This window comes from Hippoglossus hippoglossus, chromosome 21, assembly GCF_009819705.1.
Source record: "Hippoglossus hippoglossus isolate fHipHip1 chromosome 21, fHipHip1.pri, whole genome shotgun sequence".
In the NCBI taxonomy this organism is placed as follows: domain Eukaryota; kingdom Metazoa; phylum Chordata; class Actinopteri; order Pleuronectiformes; family Pleuronectidae; genus Hippoglossus; species Hippoglossus hippoglossus.
In genome coordinates, this window is record NC_047171.1 from 18,489,441 (window position 1) to 18,506,245 (window position 16,805).

At 41.2% G+C, this 16,805-nt stretch overlaps 1 protein-coding gene across 2 annotated transcripts in view; it reads left to right on the forward strand.

Moving 5' to 3' along the window:
* The window catches only part of srpx (sushi-repeat containing protein X-linked), a 16,272-nt gene extending 64 nt beyond the window's left edge, over positions 1-16,208 (forward strand). Inside the window, exons 1-10 of one of the 2 annotated variants that reach the window (XM_034573586.1) lie at positions 1-160; positions 5,726-5,782; positions 8,395-8,583; positions 10,085-10,261; positions 11,108-11,234; positions 11,330-11,451; positions 12,721-12,900; positions 14,005-14,138; positions 15,268-15,389; positions 15,483-16,208. The exon at positions 1-160 is cut by the window's left edge and continues 63 nt beyond it. In XM_034573586.1, coding sequence (XP_034429477.1) covers positions 106-160; positions 5,726-5,782; positions 8,395-8,583; positions 10,085-10,261; positions 11,108-11,234; positions 11,330-11,451; positions 12,721-12,900; positions 14,005-14,138; positions 15,268-15,389; positions 15,483-15,666 — 1,347 coding nt within the window. In that variant the 5' untranslated portion in view covers positions 1-105 and the 3' untranslated portion in view covers positions 15,667-16,208. The remainder of the gene's footprint in view (positions 161-5,725; positions 5,783-8,394; positions 8,584-10,084; positions 10,262-11,107; positions 11,235-11,329; positions 11,452-12,720; positions 12,901-14,004; positions 14,139-15,267; positions 15,390-15,482) is intronic. The other variant, XM_034573587.1, reaches the window with a different exon arrangement.
* Positions 16,209-16,805: the final 597 nt, after the last annotated feature.

The following is a 16,805-nucleotide window of genomic DNA, read 5'->3' on the forward strand; positions in this document are numbered from 1 at the left end:
GACGGAGAGGCGGGCCTTTGGAAGCAGGAATGCGCTGGAAGTTTTCCTGCAGGCTCCGCTTCGCATGTTGAACAGCGACCGTCCCGCGCCTCGCTCGGTACAGACATGTGGCCGCTGCTGCTCCTGCTCGTCCAGCTCTGTCTCTGCTCCGGGTACGAAGGTAAGCACCGACCGAGGGGCCTCTCATCCACCGCTGTGACGTTATCGATTAACCCCAAAAATAATTTCTTTGGATCTTTGCACTTAATGTGGAAAACGTGTGAAGTCACTGGTCTGGAGGATGGGGCCGAGGTATAAAGGTTTGTCCTGAGGGAAGACGTCTCGTTTCACTTTTTACGCACGAGATCGAGGCTTCCTGTCACCGCTGGGTTTCGGTGAGCCGCCGTTGTGTTTACGTGGAGGGGGTGGACAGACAGCGGGGGGAGTACAGTGTGCATCTGGGGGACGTTTCTGTGCTGAGGCTCTGGTGAAAACCCTGCACCAGCACTGTAACTTTTCATTTGATCCTTTCACATGCCTGTGGTCTTTATAACGTTTTAATACTAATAATGATCCAATAATCAGTTATTCGATTTTAAATACTGGATAAAAAACTTACTCAACTTGTGAGTGCATGAGGTCTGGGAGTGTTTTACTGTACTGATGAGGTTCTGTCCTGGTGTTGAGCAAACACAGAAGGTCTCTGTCTCCCTCTCTCTCTCACTCACTCACTCACGCACACAAACACACACACACACACTTCTGCATAACTTCAGACGACATTACATTGACCTACATTGGTTGAAAACTTACTTTAAACATAACAGTAGTTACTAATTCTCTAACCCTAACCCTCAACTTAACCTTAACCTTAACTTAACCTTAAAACAAGCCTTGGAACCAAAACCTTCACCATTACCACTTCTAACCCTAACCCGAACCTAACCACAGTTCACATCTCACCACTAACATGAACCAGGACTTCAGAAATGACGTTTTACTCCATTGGGACCAGGCTTTGGTTCCCATGAGATCTACTGGAGAAGGTCCCTAACAAAACAAGCACACACACACACACACACACCGAGGTAGAACTGCAACAAATGATCAATCAATCAATCAATCAAATGACGTGTGGAATGCTAGAAAATGAATTGGCGGCTATTCATTTAAGGATCGACGAATAATTTAAACAATTTTTTGCAAACATCTCTGAAGTTCTTTAGCCCCCTCTCGAAATTGTGAGTTTTGTGAGAATCTCAGTTAGTTGCATAAGACATACGACTTTGGGAAAATGTGATGTGTTTTTTAGATGAAATTATTAGTCAAAAATAGAAATAATTGTCATATTAAGCAATAATGAAATAGAGGAAAGTGTAACATCCCATCTAAGAAGACAATGAAGCCAGAAAGTGCAGAACAGTGTGTGTGTGTGTGTGTGTGTGTGTGTGTGTGTGTGTGTGTGTGTGTGTGTGTGTGTGTGTGTGTGTGTGTGTGTGTGTGTGTGTTTCTGTATGTCGTGGCTATGTGCCTGTAGATGGTATGAGAGTGGCTCACTGCTGCTGTATGATCATACAGGCTGCAACATGAACAAAACTGCAGAGCAGATATACACTGACAGACTAAAAACCGCTTGTCGAGCCGACAGTCACGACTCTCTCTCTCTCTCTCTCTCTCTCTCTCTCTCTCTCTCTCTCTCTCTCTCTCTCTCTCTCTCTCTCTCTCTCTCTCTCTCTCCTCCTCTGTGTGTGTGTGTATGTGTGTTTATTTTACAGGGGTGTGTTTGTTTTAGGGGTCAGTTGGCTCAGTTTTCAGTTGTGTGTGGATGTCTAAAACTGGGTAGGAATTTTTTGAGAACTGTTCTGTAGCAAGTTCTCATTGAAGGCCGATCACATTTTCCATGATGAGTCTTGTACTGATGTGGGTCAGGAGCAGAGAGATCACAGTGAGTAACCTGGGGAAATGCCACAGAGCACAATCACTGCAAAACAGTGACCGCAGACGTGTGTGTGTCTGACAGAGAAATGTGGCCTGAGCAACAGATCAGGAGCTTAGTGTTTATTAATGAATAGCTGATATTACAGTGTATAACTTAAAGCTGCATTAACCAGGAGCAGCGGAACAAGCCGTAAACACAACGATATTTATTCACCTGATAAAACTGATTTAATGAATGTGTTTGCAAACAGCTGCAAACCATCCACCAGCGTTATGAGTAATTCAGATTTATGTTTCCGATGAAGGCCAATTTACACATCACCGCACTTGTGTCTCTGAGACTCAGCATATTTAACCTGAAATAAAATAGGAGATACTCCATTAAGGTGCCAAAATGTACTTTAGTACAGTAACTAAGTAAATATACTTAGTTACGTCTCACCTCTGATGGTGATGATTAGCATCTGAGCCTTTACTGGAAATGCAGCATTATTTCATCACTCAGATCCCAGACGGCAGAACTCTGACATTATACTGTACATGTGAATTAGATTTATTACCACTAATGGTGACATAAGAAGCAGCTCTTACAGACGGTTGCAGGAGTGGATGTGTTGGTAAATACAGTACAACTGGAACAGAAATCATTAGTGCTGGAAAAAAATATTACATAACTGGGTAATCATGGCGTCTCCCCTGCTCCGGTAGCCTGTAGCCATACTTCAACCGACTTCACATAATGACAGTGTGTATTACAGACCCGCAGAGAAAAGCTAATTGGAATATCAGCCTCTGTAATTTAAAGCTTACTCACTCCCAGAGGTTTTCTGCTGTCTGCACTTCTGCCACTGAGACATCTTTCTCTTTTAAAAGTAGGAGAATTGAGCAGAAAGATGACGCCGGTGTCTGATCACACCTCATCATGTTGACAGATGTATCAGACACGATTGAAAGATTAGTCTCATGTCACAAATTCTCATTTTGGACTCGTTTTGAATCTGGAATGCTTTTTATCAGTGAGGGTTCAGTCAAGTTAATCCAACTGCAGAGCTGCAGACCGAGCAGTGTCGAGCCTGCAGGTCCAGATGACACACTCCACATAAAGATAGACGACACGTCTCCACTTCGTCTGAATATTCAGAAATGAAGCTGAAATATCCCGAATACGAACACTGTCCTCTTGCTCATTTGGAGCCAGAGTCTGAGCAGTTAGGATCAGGGAATGGAGTCAAGTTAGCGAGATCCCATAGATACACATGCCTGACCAATCACGAGTCAGTCTCAGCGGTCAATCATGACACTTAACCTTGTTTTTATTACATCGAATAAAACCATCTTCGAGAAAATGTTACTTGACATGTACTTTTACTTTTTTGAAATGAATGACCTATTGTGCAGTCATGTCGTCTATTTTTATACATAGTCAATAGTCCAGCCAGGCCCCTTCCAGCTAAAGGCAAGAAAAATAACTGCAGCGACCGTTTAGGTCTGCAAAGAAGGACATTAAGAATATATGAAAGAAAGGAGGAAATTATCATTAGAGCATGAAAAACAAAACAAAAAGAAAGTTTTAGTTGGTGCCTAACACACATTTATGGCCCTGTAAGCTTGCCTCAGTGTCCTTTTATCACAAAGGTGACTTCACACACCATCAAACGAGAGAGTTCTGTTTTATTTGTTTAATTCATTTGTTACATTTTTTGCTAAAGCTCATTTCCTGTTGAATATTTATATGTTCTTCCTTCGAGAAATAAGAGGGCCAAAAGAAAACAGCTCAAGACTATTAACAATAAACTTCCGTTAAATTGTTCCTCTGGATGTATCGTTCTGTTTTGTTTGTAATTGCTAAAATTTATTGTTTATTGTTTGGCTTCAGACATCTAAATATTTTATAGGCAATTATCATTGTGACTGCAAACCCCAGCTCATAATGTTTATCAGAGAAAAATGAATACAATTTAACAATTGCTTAGCTAAATTGTCGCATGGTTCATCTACAATGAGTGTTAAAGTGAAAGGCAACGACTGGACTTGCAACACAAGTAGATTTTTTATGTTTGGGCATTTATTATCTGCAGGATTCTACAGGGACAAAATGATGCCATTTTTATTGGTCAATTTCTTTAATGGGGTTTTGGAAGGTGCTCTTCCATCAGTGGAGAGATATCGATTAAATGTCTGAACTGAGGTTTATGTATGTGGTGCTGTGCCTCTAACAATGAAGACGTCTGTTTGGAGGGGTACTTGGAGAATACATTTAGATTTCTAATACTATTCTAAGTATTAGAACTTTTCTAATAAACGGTTGGTGCTTTTCTATGTCATTTATCAAAGTAAACTGAGTATCTTTAGGTTTTGGACTCTTGCTCGGTCAAAACAAGACATTCAAAGACACATGTGGCTCTGTGAAGGTGTGAGGGGCATTTTTAGTTCATTAAATTATAATAAATATCCAAACTTTTATGAAAAACCTTATTGATGAAGATTTTAAAACACATATCCATTTGTTTGTTTTTTGCATTTGGAGAAGAGTAAAAGTTCGTCATTCTTTATCGTAACATGTACCAGCCAATCAGAAACAAGTAGCCTCCGTTTGACATGATGTACGTTGTTATATCCGATGTTACAGAACTCTAACTGATCAGTTTTCTGGACATTTTGGCTCAAACTAAGGCTCATTATGAAGAAGACACACACAAAAACACACACAAATACTCACACACACCTGTTATTAGTTTTCCATACCTTTCTCTGCCTCCTTCTCCCCATTAAGAATCCGTTACTAGACTTTTTCCCATTAGACCTCTGAATATGACTCACTCAGTGTGTGGGTTTGCTCTGCACAATCCACGCTGTGTGATCTGACTGCTGAAACCTCAAAGCTTGTTGTGTGTGTGTGTGACTTGCAGCGTTTTGGGTCCAGACAGTTTTTTTTATTAAACTGACAGAAAAGCCATGAGGAGAAATGGGGGACGGGAGATGTGCTCACCACAGTATCAGGCTCATTGATCAACACGCGGCCAATATGTGGAGCTGGAGGAGCTCGAACACTCCTCCCTTGTGGAGCCCGAACAGAGGACACATTCACACCGAGGTTCAGAACATCCCGGGGCCAAGGTTGAACACCCCTCCCCCCTACTTTAACCCCTTCCTCACCCATTTCCTTTTCCCTCTTCGTTTTTATTGCATCTTGACCTGCTCCTCCTGATCCCTTCTTCCTCTTTTCCCAAAATAATCCTCCTTGCTCATCACAATTCTCCTCACATTTGTCTTTTACCAGCGCCGCTCAGCTGTGTCCCGCAGCAGCTCTGAGAAACATTTCGCTTCTTGAACGCTGCAAGTTTTAGCATCTGAATTCACTTTTGCTCCGTCTGATAAATCTGCTCAAAGTTAACTCAAATTAAATCACTGTCCATGGTAAGTAGGATTTATCTGAGCTGTTTTGGAACAAATAGTTTCAAAATAACTGGAGCTTCTTCTTTCATTTCTACCAAACACAAAATGGGGGTCGCAGAACAAATCACTTAGCAATTTTTCCTAATCATCTGGGGGAAAAAAACAGAGGTTTCGGGTTCATCCTCTCTGGATGTGTCCTGTCCAAAAGATTCAGATCGGCCCCCTGGAGTTTGGTACAAATGAAAAGTTAAGTAATGATTTGCAGCCTGCTCTTGGTGCTGTGTGGCTGAAAAGAAAAAAAGGCCGACAGTTCAGCCCAGGACGATGCTGTCAAACGTTGCCTAACATCTTGGACGCAGCTCTTTTCGTCATAGTAGTTGCTTTTTCTTTCTTTTCTCTCTCTCCCCCCCAGGGTCAGGACAGTACGCCTACGGAGACGATGAGGACTCGTATTCTCGTCGATATAAAGGTGACAACATGCAGATACACATACGGTTATTTCATTTTAGGGAGTGTTTATTGTTTATCAGGAGCAACTGCTCTTTGCAAGTTAACTACAGTTCCTCTCGTCTTGATGAATCATAGTGAAATGGCACTTAGAGCATCTTCTTCTCTTCTCGAGATGTTGCAGAGTAATGAAGGGGATTCAAATAAAATCTCTTAGATTTAATTGGATTGCTCAAAAGTTCTGGTGGCGTGGGTGACGGAGCTGAAGTGATATATGTGGTGCTGTAAACTGTCCTACCTCCTTGATCAGCATTGTAAGATCAGAAAATAAATCTAGATTTTGAAATGCCAGCAAAGTCTCAGATCCAAAAGGTTCAACGAGTTCAACAGTAATGCTCAACTGTAAATCAGTTCAAAAGACCTAAAAGTCATTAAAAACTATTTATTTTTATCTCCAATATTAAGCAGGAAACTTTTACAACATGAACAATTCTAAACAGAGTTTGGTGGATTTTGTACAGCAGCAGCTCTTCTGGTTCTGGAACCTGGGGATTATGGGTAATACCCACCGTTCAGTTGTGTTTCAGTTCAGTGAATGGGACTGCAGAGGGCGCTGCTGCTCAGTAAACATTGAGCAGCACAGTGTTGCTTTAAAGTTTTATAGCAAGAGAAAAAAAGAAATGTATTGTTATATACTCAGAGCAGCAATTCACAGTGACAGGGTTAAATGAGAAAAACAGTATTTTTTATTTAACTGCATCTTTAGAGAGTCGTAATTTAATACCAGGTCATTCAGCCAGTTTTGTAAACTGACACAGTTTCGTCAAAGTAGCTTCCAACTTTAAATTCAGGGTCACTTAGATACGGAACATTATCGTCCAGGCCAAACCAAACTCTCTCTGTGTGTAAAAGCTGAAATGTAGTATTATTTTTTCTCTTACTCAGCCGCTCTGGAGACTCGGCCAACACACACACGCACACACACATGCAGAGAGGGAGAGGGAGCGAGGGAGGTTTGCTGTGTAATGAATCCCCTTTTCATTCCAACTGAAAATTTGCCTAATATGGTGTGTGTCCTCTCCGAGTGTGTGCAGACAATGCGTTGGTCCTGAGGGTTGGAGTTTGTCCTGAGCCAGCAGGAAACAAACTGCAGATCTGGATTTCTGTGTTCTGGAAACGAACCTTGTTGCCTCTCAAACTTGGCATCAGACAAGGGATTCTTACGCAAGCGTTGTAGAGATGGCAGCCGTATCGTCCATGGGAGGAGACAAGAAGAGAAGTTTTAGACCGATGGGACACTTGTTTTATTGCTCAATTGGGGGATTGTGTGCTGGACTATTTCTATACAACAGGAGGTTGTGTCAGACATGTCACAGCAACAGCAACAGGAACATTTACTGCCCATGAACATGGTCCTTATCGTCAAAAGCTCTTTCCAAGTTGACGTATTCGTCTGCGTCTTGTCTTTTTTATTCAGAGACATTTGTATTGTTTTAGTTTTGTTCCACTCTCAAGTGGGCTCACTCGACCATTTTTCAAGGGGCCTAGCAGGAAAAGTTTTGCAAATGTCCAGAGCAGCTGACTCTGACATTTGCTTTCTCACGTACAGCCCCCCTGGAAAATTTTAAGAGAATGTCTGGACGTCAGTGCGTGTCTGAAAGCAGCTTTGGTCTGGACCAGTAACTTCCTGGATTTCCAGCTGAAGTAGTCCATAATATAATCCCCCATAAAATGTCATGAGATACAGCAGGAAAATTTACAATCTTCAGATGTGAATTTTGTTACTTTTGACTATCTCAAAATAGCTTAAAAAACTTCTTACACTTGGCTGAGGTGTAAAGTATGTTCATCAATAATGAAAAGAATGCAATGAAGGGCAATGGAAAGAGTTAAAGATAAATCAAGGCGTACGTGAAGCACATAACTTTAATGTCAAATCTAGCTTATTAAAAAAAGAGATACAAAAATTGTGGTCGATAAAAACATTAGATATGTTTGGACCAATGAGACTTTGACGTTCCTCAAGTTGATGCATCAATCAAACTCTTAATATTCACAGGACAGTCGTGGATGTGCACGATTTCACTTTAATGAGGACTAAAGTACAACTGATGTGTTTTCGCTCGGTATAATCAGGGTTGTACTTCTGCAGGAATAAAATCTCAGAGGGGTGAAAATAGAAGCAGACGCATAATAACCAGAGCTGAGAGTTAAAATATGGCCACACTCCAAACACAGACTTTTATCTTAACCTCTATCACACACACATTCAGAAATGTAAGTGCCCTCTTCACATCATTATCTTTTCCTCAAGTGAGACCATCTTCCTTGCCTCATCAGACACTGTTGGATTATGGGAAGTCTCAGACAAGGTAATGAGAAATCCACCGTATCTGTCTGAACTCAGACGATGGGCGTGTTTCTGCATTTTCACACTTACAGCACAGGGAAGTCTTTCTTAGCTTTTACAGTCTTCAGGTAAGATATGATTGAGCCCATAATAAACACTGATATAACAAACCCTTTCTCCAGTAGTGTGGTGTTGTTGAGTTTCAGGTTGAACTATAAAAAAACTGAATTGCCATGATGCTTTTGAAAAAAAAGTCAGTGTCATCATCTGTCCTCCATTTTTAGGGGCCCCGTGGTGCGCGCCCATTAAAATAAAACACGGCGATGTGAGCTGCCGCACACCCAGAGGAGAGCACTACAAGAACGTGATGGGGACGCGCTGTAAAATCCGCTGTAAGCAGGGATACGAGGTCCAGAGCCCGGAGGTGGTGTGCATGGCGAGCAAACACTGGTCCTCTAACTACGCCTGCAGAGGTGAGAACTAACATCCACACAGCAGGGTCTCTGAGGTGTATGTGTATGAATGTAATAATCAGAATTTTAGGCCTTAAAAAGTTACATACTAGGTCTAAATTACGATAATGTTGATTTAACGCTACTTCTGTCGCCATTTTAGAAGTTGTTTTGGCAGCATGCATAGTCGGATATTAGCACACTGTAATAAAACTACAAACAAGACCATCGTGGAACTGATAACTGATCATCTACAAACCCTACTGTCTGTGTCTGTAGTTAAAGAGATGTTCTGTTTCTAGGTTATTCTCTACTTATCTGTGTCCCTTTATCTTAAACTTGAATGGCACCCAATAGAGCTCATATCCCTGAGAGTAATTCTTGGACTCCGATATTCCTTCATAGCTGTCGTACTTCACCTCGATTTAAAACGTTTTCTTCGTGGTCTAAAAAAGTCCGAAATTTTACTTTTTGAAACCTTCAAAAACTCTGACACATACATAACATCTCTAAATATATATATTTAAAAGCATACATCCACACACCTACACATTGCTATATCTAAAGTGGATTTAAAAAAATAATCCTTTACATTTCTGAGCATCAAGGTTTATTTCTTGGGGTGAAGTGTCGGGAGAGGCTGGTTTTCCATCCAAGTCGTATCTGCAGCAGATTTTTTTTTAATCAGTCAAATTCGTAAACAATATCCTGGATCCATTACTTCTCCCCAGAGTCTCTTCTTGGCGAGTGGGAAGCCTCTGGAAAGAAACAGTATTTATGAGACATGGGGCATTAAACTGCTCCATTGTAACTCAGACACTGATGGAAAATTACTGCCGCTGCTACTAAATCTTAAACCCCCACCGCTGCTCCAGAATAAATGAAGTGGCTTTTCTAGACAGAGTGGGGCTGATTAGTTCTGCAATAATGATATAATCAAGCAAAATGAAAACCATAACTTTAAAAGGTCAACACGAAGTGGTTGATATCTTTTAATTAAAGGCCAATATCAGTGAATGAATGCACCGGGTTTAAATTATTTCAATTACGTGAACAGACTGAAGAAGAGAAGCTATATTCCTCAAGTCATTAGCAAGCAAAGAGTGAGGTGAAGAAACTTCTCAGTGTGTGGGAGGCGGTTTGAAGGATTTGTTTAGTAAAAGCTAGAGATTGACTTATCTAGTTCAGTATGACTCATCGTTTACAGTCTGAACTTATTTTATGAATCAGTGTACTGATTTGGACGATTTTAATTTGTCTGGATTTTATAGAGATAGATATAGAGCAAGATATGGACTTTAAACCGGGAAATGACTGTGAAAGAATGTTGACTCTTTTTTGCACAAGGATTTCAAAGTCATAGTTTAATATGCTAATAATATAACCAGTGTCTTGACTTTTTAGTTTGTTGTATTTCTCTTTTTGGTTTGTTTGGGCTACGGTAGGTGGAAGATGTCGTGTTTGGGTGTAACGATTATCAACGACCTTAGACAAAGTTGTGAACTGAACTCTTCTCTGACAGAGATCCGCTGTCCTAAGCCGGACATGCCCGTCAACGGAGGCTACAAGTGTTCGGACGGCTCTTACTTCAACTCTCGCTGCGAGTTCTTCTGCTCTCCTGGATTCAGTCTGAAGGGCCAGAAGACGGCGACCTGCCAGCACACCAAAGTGTGGAGCGCTGCTGTTCCCACCTGTGTCGGTAAGACTGTGTGTGTCCTTCTTTTTTGCTCCGGCAGAGGACTGGAAGCCTTGGAAAAACCTACAATGGAGAGAGACTGGTTAAATGTTACATGGTTACATGTTTATATTTATATTATTGATTTCTGTGAAATACAAAGACACACAGACACACACACACACAGCAAAAAAATGTGAATGTATTTCACGTCTTTGTAGCCTGAGTCTGAAACTGAAAATGACCGTTTTTTGTGAAAAGATGAGCGATAAGGCTCAGGCACTCAGCTGAACATAGAAATGACTAAATAGTCCTGCAGCCTTGGTAACAGTGGGCAATCACAACACACACACACACAGCTTCAGATGTCACTGCAACACAGCACGCATATACTCACCGATGTTGTTTGTGAAATGACATTGAATCTCCTTTGTCGGTCTGTTAAGACTCATTCTCCCCTAAAGCGATGATGCATTTTACTTTTCTGTTATTGCCTTACAAACAGGCCGTGACTATTGAAACCGAGTCTCCAGACGAATCTCTTAAATAATTGAAACGTTTCATATCAACCTGTCTCTCAGTGTCTCCGTGTCTCGATAACTCAATTTTATATTTTAGATGTCCAGATTCTTTTATTTTGCTGGTTAATGGAGCTACAGGTGAGGGCTGCCATTAGTTGAGCAGCTAAGATGAGGTTTTCTTATTTATTTAAATTAATTGAATTTGAATTAATTATAACAACAGTGAAGAGGGTTCAGGATTAGTGAATTTGGAACATTATCTTCAGGCTACTCTCCATTTGTGATCCATGCAGTAACACATGTACATTTTAATGTCGACCATTTTTGTTTTCTCTTTCTCTCTCTGTAGATATTGATCCTCCCAAAATAAAGTGTCCTACTGTGAAGGATAAGTGGGCAGAGCCAGGGAAACTGACAGCGAGGGTGACCTGGGACACACCGGAGGGGGTCGACACTGCAGATGGCATCCTCACAGAGTCAGTCTAATCTCCAACACTCACCCCAGTTTGTTATTCCCCCTCGAAGCAGCCAGATCACAGTGAAAGATTAAACCTGAGCCTGTCTTTTGCAGCGTTATCCTGAAAGGGAAAGCTTCCAAATCAGACTTCCCAGAGGCGCTCCACAAGATGTCCTACACCGTGTTTGACCGAGCAGGGAACAAAGGATCCTGCCGCTTCACAGTCAGAGTGCGAGGTGAGTTTCTAAAGACGGTGTCTGATTATCTGTGTGGGGCAGGGTCTCAGTAAAACTTTATTCTAAGGGGTTATTTCCAAGTGGTCTCCTGGAAAGTATTTAATAACTGTGACATTTTGAAAAAAACAGCAAGCTTACAGTCTTTGTTGGAGGCAGAAATGCATGGCATCCAATCAAAAAACTAACTCAGGTTGCAAAAAGGCAAAACTCCAACAGAGGACAGATTAACCAAACCCATCAGGGAACAAGAAATGTGAGGAAACACTGGGGAACCGAACAGAACAGCACAGAGATGAAATACACAAGGAGGTCAGGATGATTAGACTGAAGTGAAACACTTCAGGGTGCAGCAATCAAAGCAGATCGTAACAGGTTCTACTTAAAGAGGAAACAGACCTTGTTCAATCTCTACACTTAATTGCTGGTGTAACCTACATGTCATGTGGTTAGTGCACAGCAGGTCAGCTTAATGTGAAACAAACGTAAATAAATGGGAAGTACAACTCAAAAATATGGAGAATAACGTCTTTAGTTTAAATTTGATTCAATTATTTTATTATAGGAACTCTATTTCCCTGTTTATTTGTTGTTGTGGGACATTTTCTAGGAATCTGTTGGTTTGGATATTGTATGAAGGAAGTCATTTCTTTGGAAGAAGGTCAGAGGTTCTTCTCCCGGCTGTGATGGAGCTGCTCCTTCTCCATGAATGTGATGATTCTGCCTCCTAGAGACGAGAACTAATGATCTGTGGTTGATGGGTCTTCTTCAGCTTGAGCCAGAACCTTTCAAGTTCCAAGTTTTGAGTTCCGAGTAAAACCAAATACACAGCTGTTCAAGGGTGAAGCTGTTTAATGGGAAATATCCCCATATAACCTCTGGTTTAGGGATTTAATGGATTCAGTGGAATCTGTGTCCTCCATCATACTCATAATGTGATGTATACACCCGGCTTTGATGAGCACCTGAACCAACAAGCACCAGAGATTTACTAGGTGATAATGTGATATTTCCTGGATTAACACACTGAGGTAAACAGCTGCGTCTATCAGAGCCTTTGGAATGAGGTCAGCCGTGTTATACAGTTATGATTAATTCATGATATCATCCAATCATACAGACTTAAGAAAAAATCAGGCCTCTGAATTAAGACACAACTACTCTTCATTTAAACCTCAGTCCTCCAGTTGAAGTGCAACAATTAAATTCCTCCCTCTTTGTTAAAAGTCAGACTTCTCCCATTGTGTGTCTCGTGTGCGTCTCTGTGTTCAGTGCGCCGCTGCAGCTCCCTGTTTGCCCCTGACAACGGCTACATGAAGTGCGACAGTGACGGAGACAACTACGGCGCCACGTGTGCGTTCACGTGCACAGGCGGCTACGAGCTGCGGAGCAGCGCTGCCAGAGTGTGTCAGTACGGACTCACCTGGTCTGGCACAGACATAGCCTGTGCAGGTACGTATACTGCATGACGATGATCACACACTCATCCACAAACAGACAGATGTCACAAACAAGCTTGTATTCAGAGTTAAACCTATTATTTATTTGAACATTTCTCATAGCAATTTGTAAAAATGAATGTTTGATCAATGGAGGATCTGCAGCATTAGGGTTTATTTGTAAGGACTTCACATAATCCTTTTCTGCCTCATGAACATGTTATCCTAAGAACACCTCAAGAGAAACCTTTCCAATTTGGCACAAATATCCACTTAGACTTCCAGAATAACTGATAAGATTTGTGTGGTCAAAGGTCAAAGGTCAAGGTCTCACAAAACATGATTTTGGCCTCTTGAACATGATATCTTAAGTCTGCCTTTAGGGAATATCTTAAAGTTTTGGGGATTAGATTTTAGTGGTTAAAGGTCAAAGGTCACGTTTACCTCATATAATTGTGAATGTCATATTTCTAGAGCACATGCAGGGACTGCACTGGTTGGTGGAGGCACATAAATGCAGAGTATTCATTTTAGTTTCTCCCTTTTTTATAATTAAAAATATCTTAAATTTCTTATTATAAGTATTAACATCAGTAACATGTTTTCTGATCAATCAGCCCCTCCTACTCTATTTGTCATGGTTAAAGTAATCAGGCTGCTTTAAAACCAAAAGTTAGGGTTTGAGACTCTGATACTAACCCTACACCCACACTTCCAGTTACTTTTCATTTCCTTGTGCCTCAGTAGCACTAAACAGAAGAATGTTGCAGATACTTTGTTTGTATTTATCTACCTGTGCTTAACTGCTCTCCCTGTGAGAAGCTCAGTTGAAGTGAAAAATGGCCCCTGCGGCTTTCCATCGATCTGAAAAATCAATGCCGGCTGCTCGTCGACCGAACATCTGTATCTGTGAGAAAAAAAAAAAAGTAGTGTATGGCAGAGCCTGTGTTGCAGCTCAACAGACAATTAGCAATTAATGTAGTTTTCAATTCACTTACAGACGGAGTAAACATTATAAAATCATGCAGCATCTCCTCGTCATATTGTGCTGTGATAGATTCCCTGTGCGTCGTCCCTTCTATATTATCACTTAATCGTGCATTCATTGTCATCGCAGCCATGAACATCAACGTGGGCGTCCGGACAGCTGCAGCGCTACTGGACCAGTTCTACGAGAAGCGACGGCTCCTCATCATCTCGGCGCCAACGGCTGCCAATCATAATTACCGCTTCCAGATGACGAACTTACAGGTGAGACACGACGCAAAGACAGAACACGGGCAGGAGCTCAGAGGCGATTGCAGTGATTGGTGTCATCTCTGCTCCCACGGAGAACCGCAGTGCGTGTGTGTGTGTGTGTGTTTGTGTGTTGGGTTTACTCTCTCGCTCAGCCGCCCAAGTGGGACAAAGCAGCAGAAGAATAGGAGGGCGGGCGCGGTGATGAAGAGAAAATGTCAAGGCGATGAATAAATGATCCTGACGCTGGAATGTGATAAGGCGGTGCCGGAGATGGATGTTCCCGAGCTCGTCACAATCCATTAAGTCTGAACTGTCTCTAAACGCCCGACCTTTCAGAGCCACTGGGTTATCAGCTGGAAGACAAACAAATAATAAAAGTTTGTCTTATTCCTAATCAGCAACTATTTTGATAACCAATAAATAAAATGTCAAATATTTGCAATCAAGTTACTTTGAAATTTGAGCTGAAAAAGCAACAAATGTAACCTTTTGAGCTCTGGAAAATTATAATTATTTTGTATAATTAAATTCTGAAATAATGTATTTATTTATCTATATCTATCATAGATAGAAATCAATTACTTCTCCTTTACTGCAGCCAGCCACCAGGTGGCGATCTAGACATTTTGCCTTCACCTCTGGGGATTCCGACATGTCGTCCATCTTTATTTACAGTCTGTGTCGTCCATCAAGTTTATATAGCAGCTTCCACACACAGATATATGAATAAGTCTGTGCTGTGTGTTTATATATCAGAAAACACAAAGTGTGTTTTTTTCGTATAAACCAGTTTCATTATTGTTATATATATAATACTAAGCCTTTTAAGATTTCTTGTGAGGACAGTTAATGTAATGATACAATCAGACTCTGCACATACATAATTCTGATCAGTGAAAATCGAGCATCCGAGTGAAATAACAATGAGTAAAACACATTTTTGAGTCGAGGAGGACTTGAATAAATCATGAAAATAATCATTACTTGCAGCCTGAGCGCTGTCTAAACTTAGTTTAACAGAGTTTAATACTCTCTGGACTTGGAGCTGTGCTCAGTTTTGTTTGTGCTGCACTGGAATCAATAGCAAAGTTATAAAAGTTATGGATCCGTCTTGTTTCCCTCGTCTGTCCTGTGGGAGCAGCACGCTCAGTGTGGACTGGACCTGAGGCATGTGACAGTGATCGAGCTGGTCGGGACTTACCCTGCACAGATTGGACGGATTCGACACCAGCTGCTCACCCCGGCACTGTCCCTGCAAATCAGGTACACCCACCCACACAGACACACACACACACACACGCACATGCACACGCACACACTCCACAGCTGCTCACTGGGCTGATGTGTGTTTCCTAGGTTACTGCTCCAGATCCCACAGAGGTCTTTCCAAATGGTGCTGGTAGACAAGCAGGGCATGGACAAGCAACGCTACCCGTTCCCCATCACATACCCTGAAATATTCACCACCATCGACACCTTCCCGCTCCGCAAGGACGAGATGTTGCTACAGCAGGAGGCGGGTCAGGGCTGTCAATCATAAAAACACGGCTGCCTTTTTCAGTGCACATCTGCGGACTGTCGGCCATGTTTGATCCTTTCCCCTCCCCAGTGAGAGCAGACAGGACCTGCTCTGACCTTCTGTTTCTGTCCACGTGTCCCACTCGACCTAAACTCACACAGGTAACACTGCAACATCCCAACTACTCATCCAACTCATCCAATGAGAACTCATTTCAGTCCTGTATCTTAAGGTGTGTGTGTGTAGTGTGTGTGTGTGTGTGTGTGCCATCAAAAGTTTGAGTCATGGAGATTACTAAGTGGGTCATACAGTACATTACAATCATATTGATTCCTCAGTCACGTCTTTCTGTATGTTTTATTATTATTATTATTGATATTTTCAATCAGAAATATGTTTTACTATTTTGTACAAAAAGTATTTTTACTGTAGAAAACCTTTCGCCTGTCTTAATATTTATATCTCATTTCTTGGATAATGACGTTCTCTGACACTCCCTGGAAAACTGTAAAGTACATACGTCAGAATTTACAAAACACTGATTAAAAATGTTTTTCATGGAGGTTGTGATCTTCAGTGTGTCAGTGAGAGTGCACGCAAGAGGTGTGTGAGAAAATACGACGGTGGCCCTGAAGGGCAAATCACGACAAATAAGTAACCGGGACGACAGGTAAATACAGTTTTTAACTTACATGAAAAGTATATTGTACATGAATTATGAAATATACTTTCTCTTCAGGTCTGGAAGTAAAGATGGATCAAGTTTAAAACTTTTTCCTCCAACAGATGGTTTAAATCCCTCAACGACTTTATTCTGATGAAACCATAAAACAGAGTTGAGTTATAGTCTGTTGCACAAGACTGTGAATAATCTTTAGGTAAAATAGTTTGGTTTGTGCCACAGAAATTAATCAAACAATTTAAAGTTTGACAGAAAATAAATCAGCAGCTCCTTTGATCATTCCACTGGTCTTTTAATTTGCCAAAATCACTGTGAAGTACTGTTTAAAAAAAATAATTTCAATGTGAATATTTTCCACGTTTATCTCATATCAATGCACTTCATTAACTTTGGGTTTTTGACACTTGCAAGCAATTTGAAAACCTCCGACTGGGATGGGAAATTATAATTATAAATGACTGAAAAAGATTTTTGTACA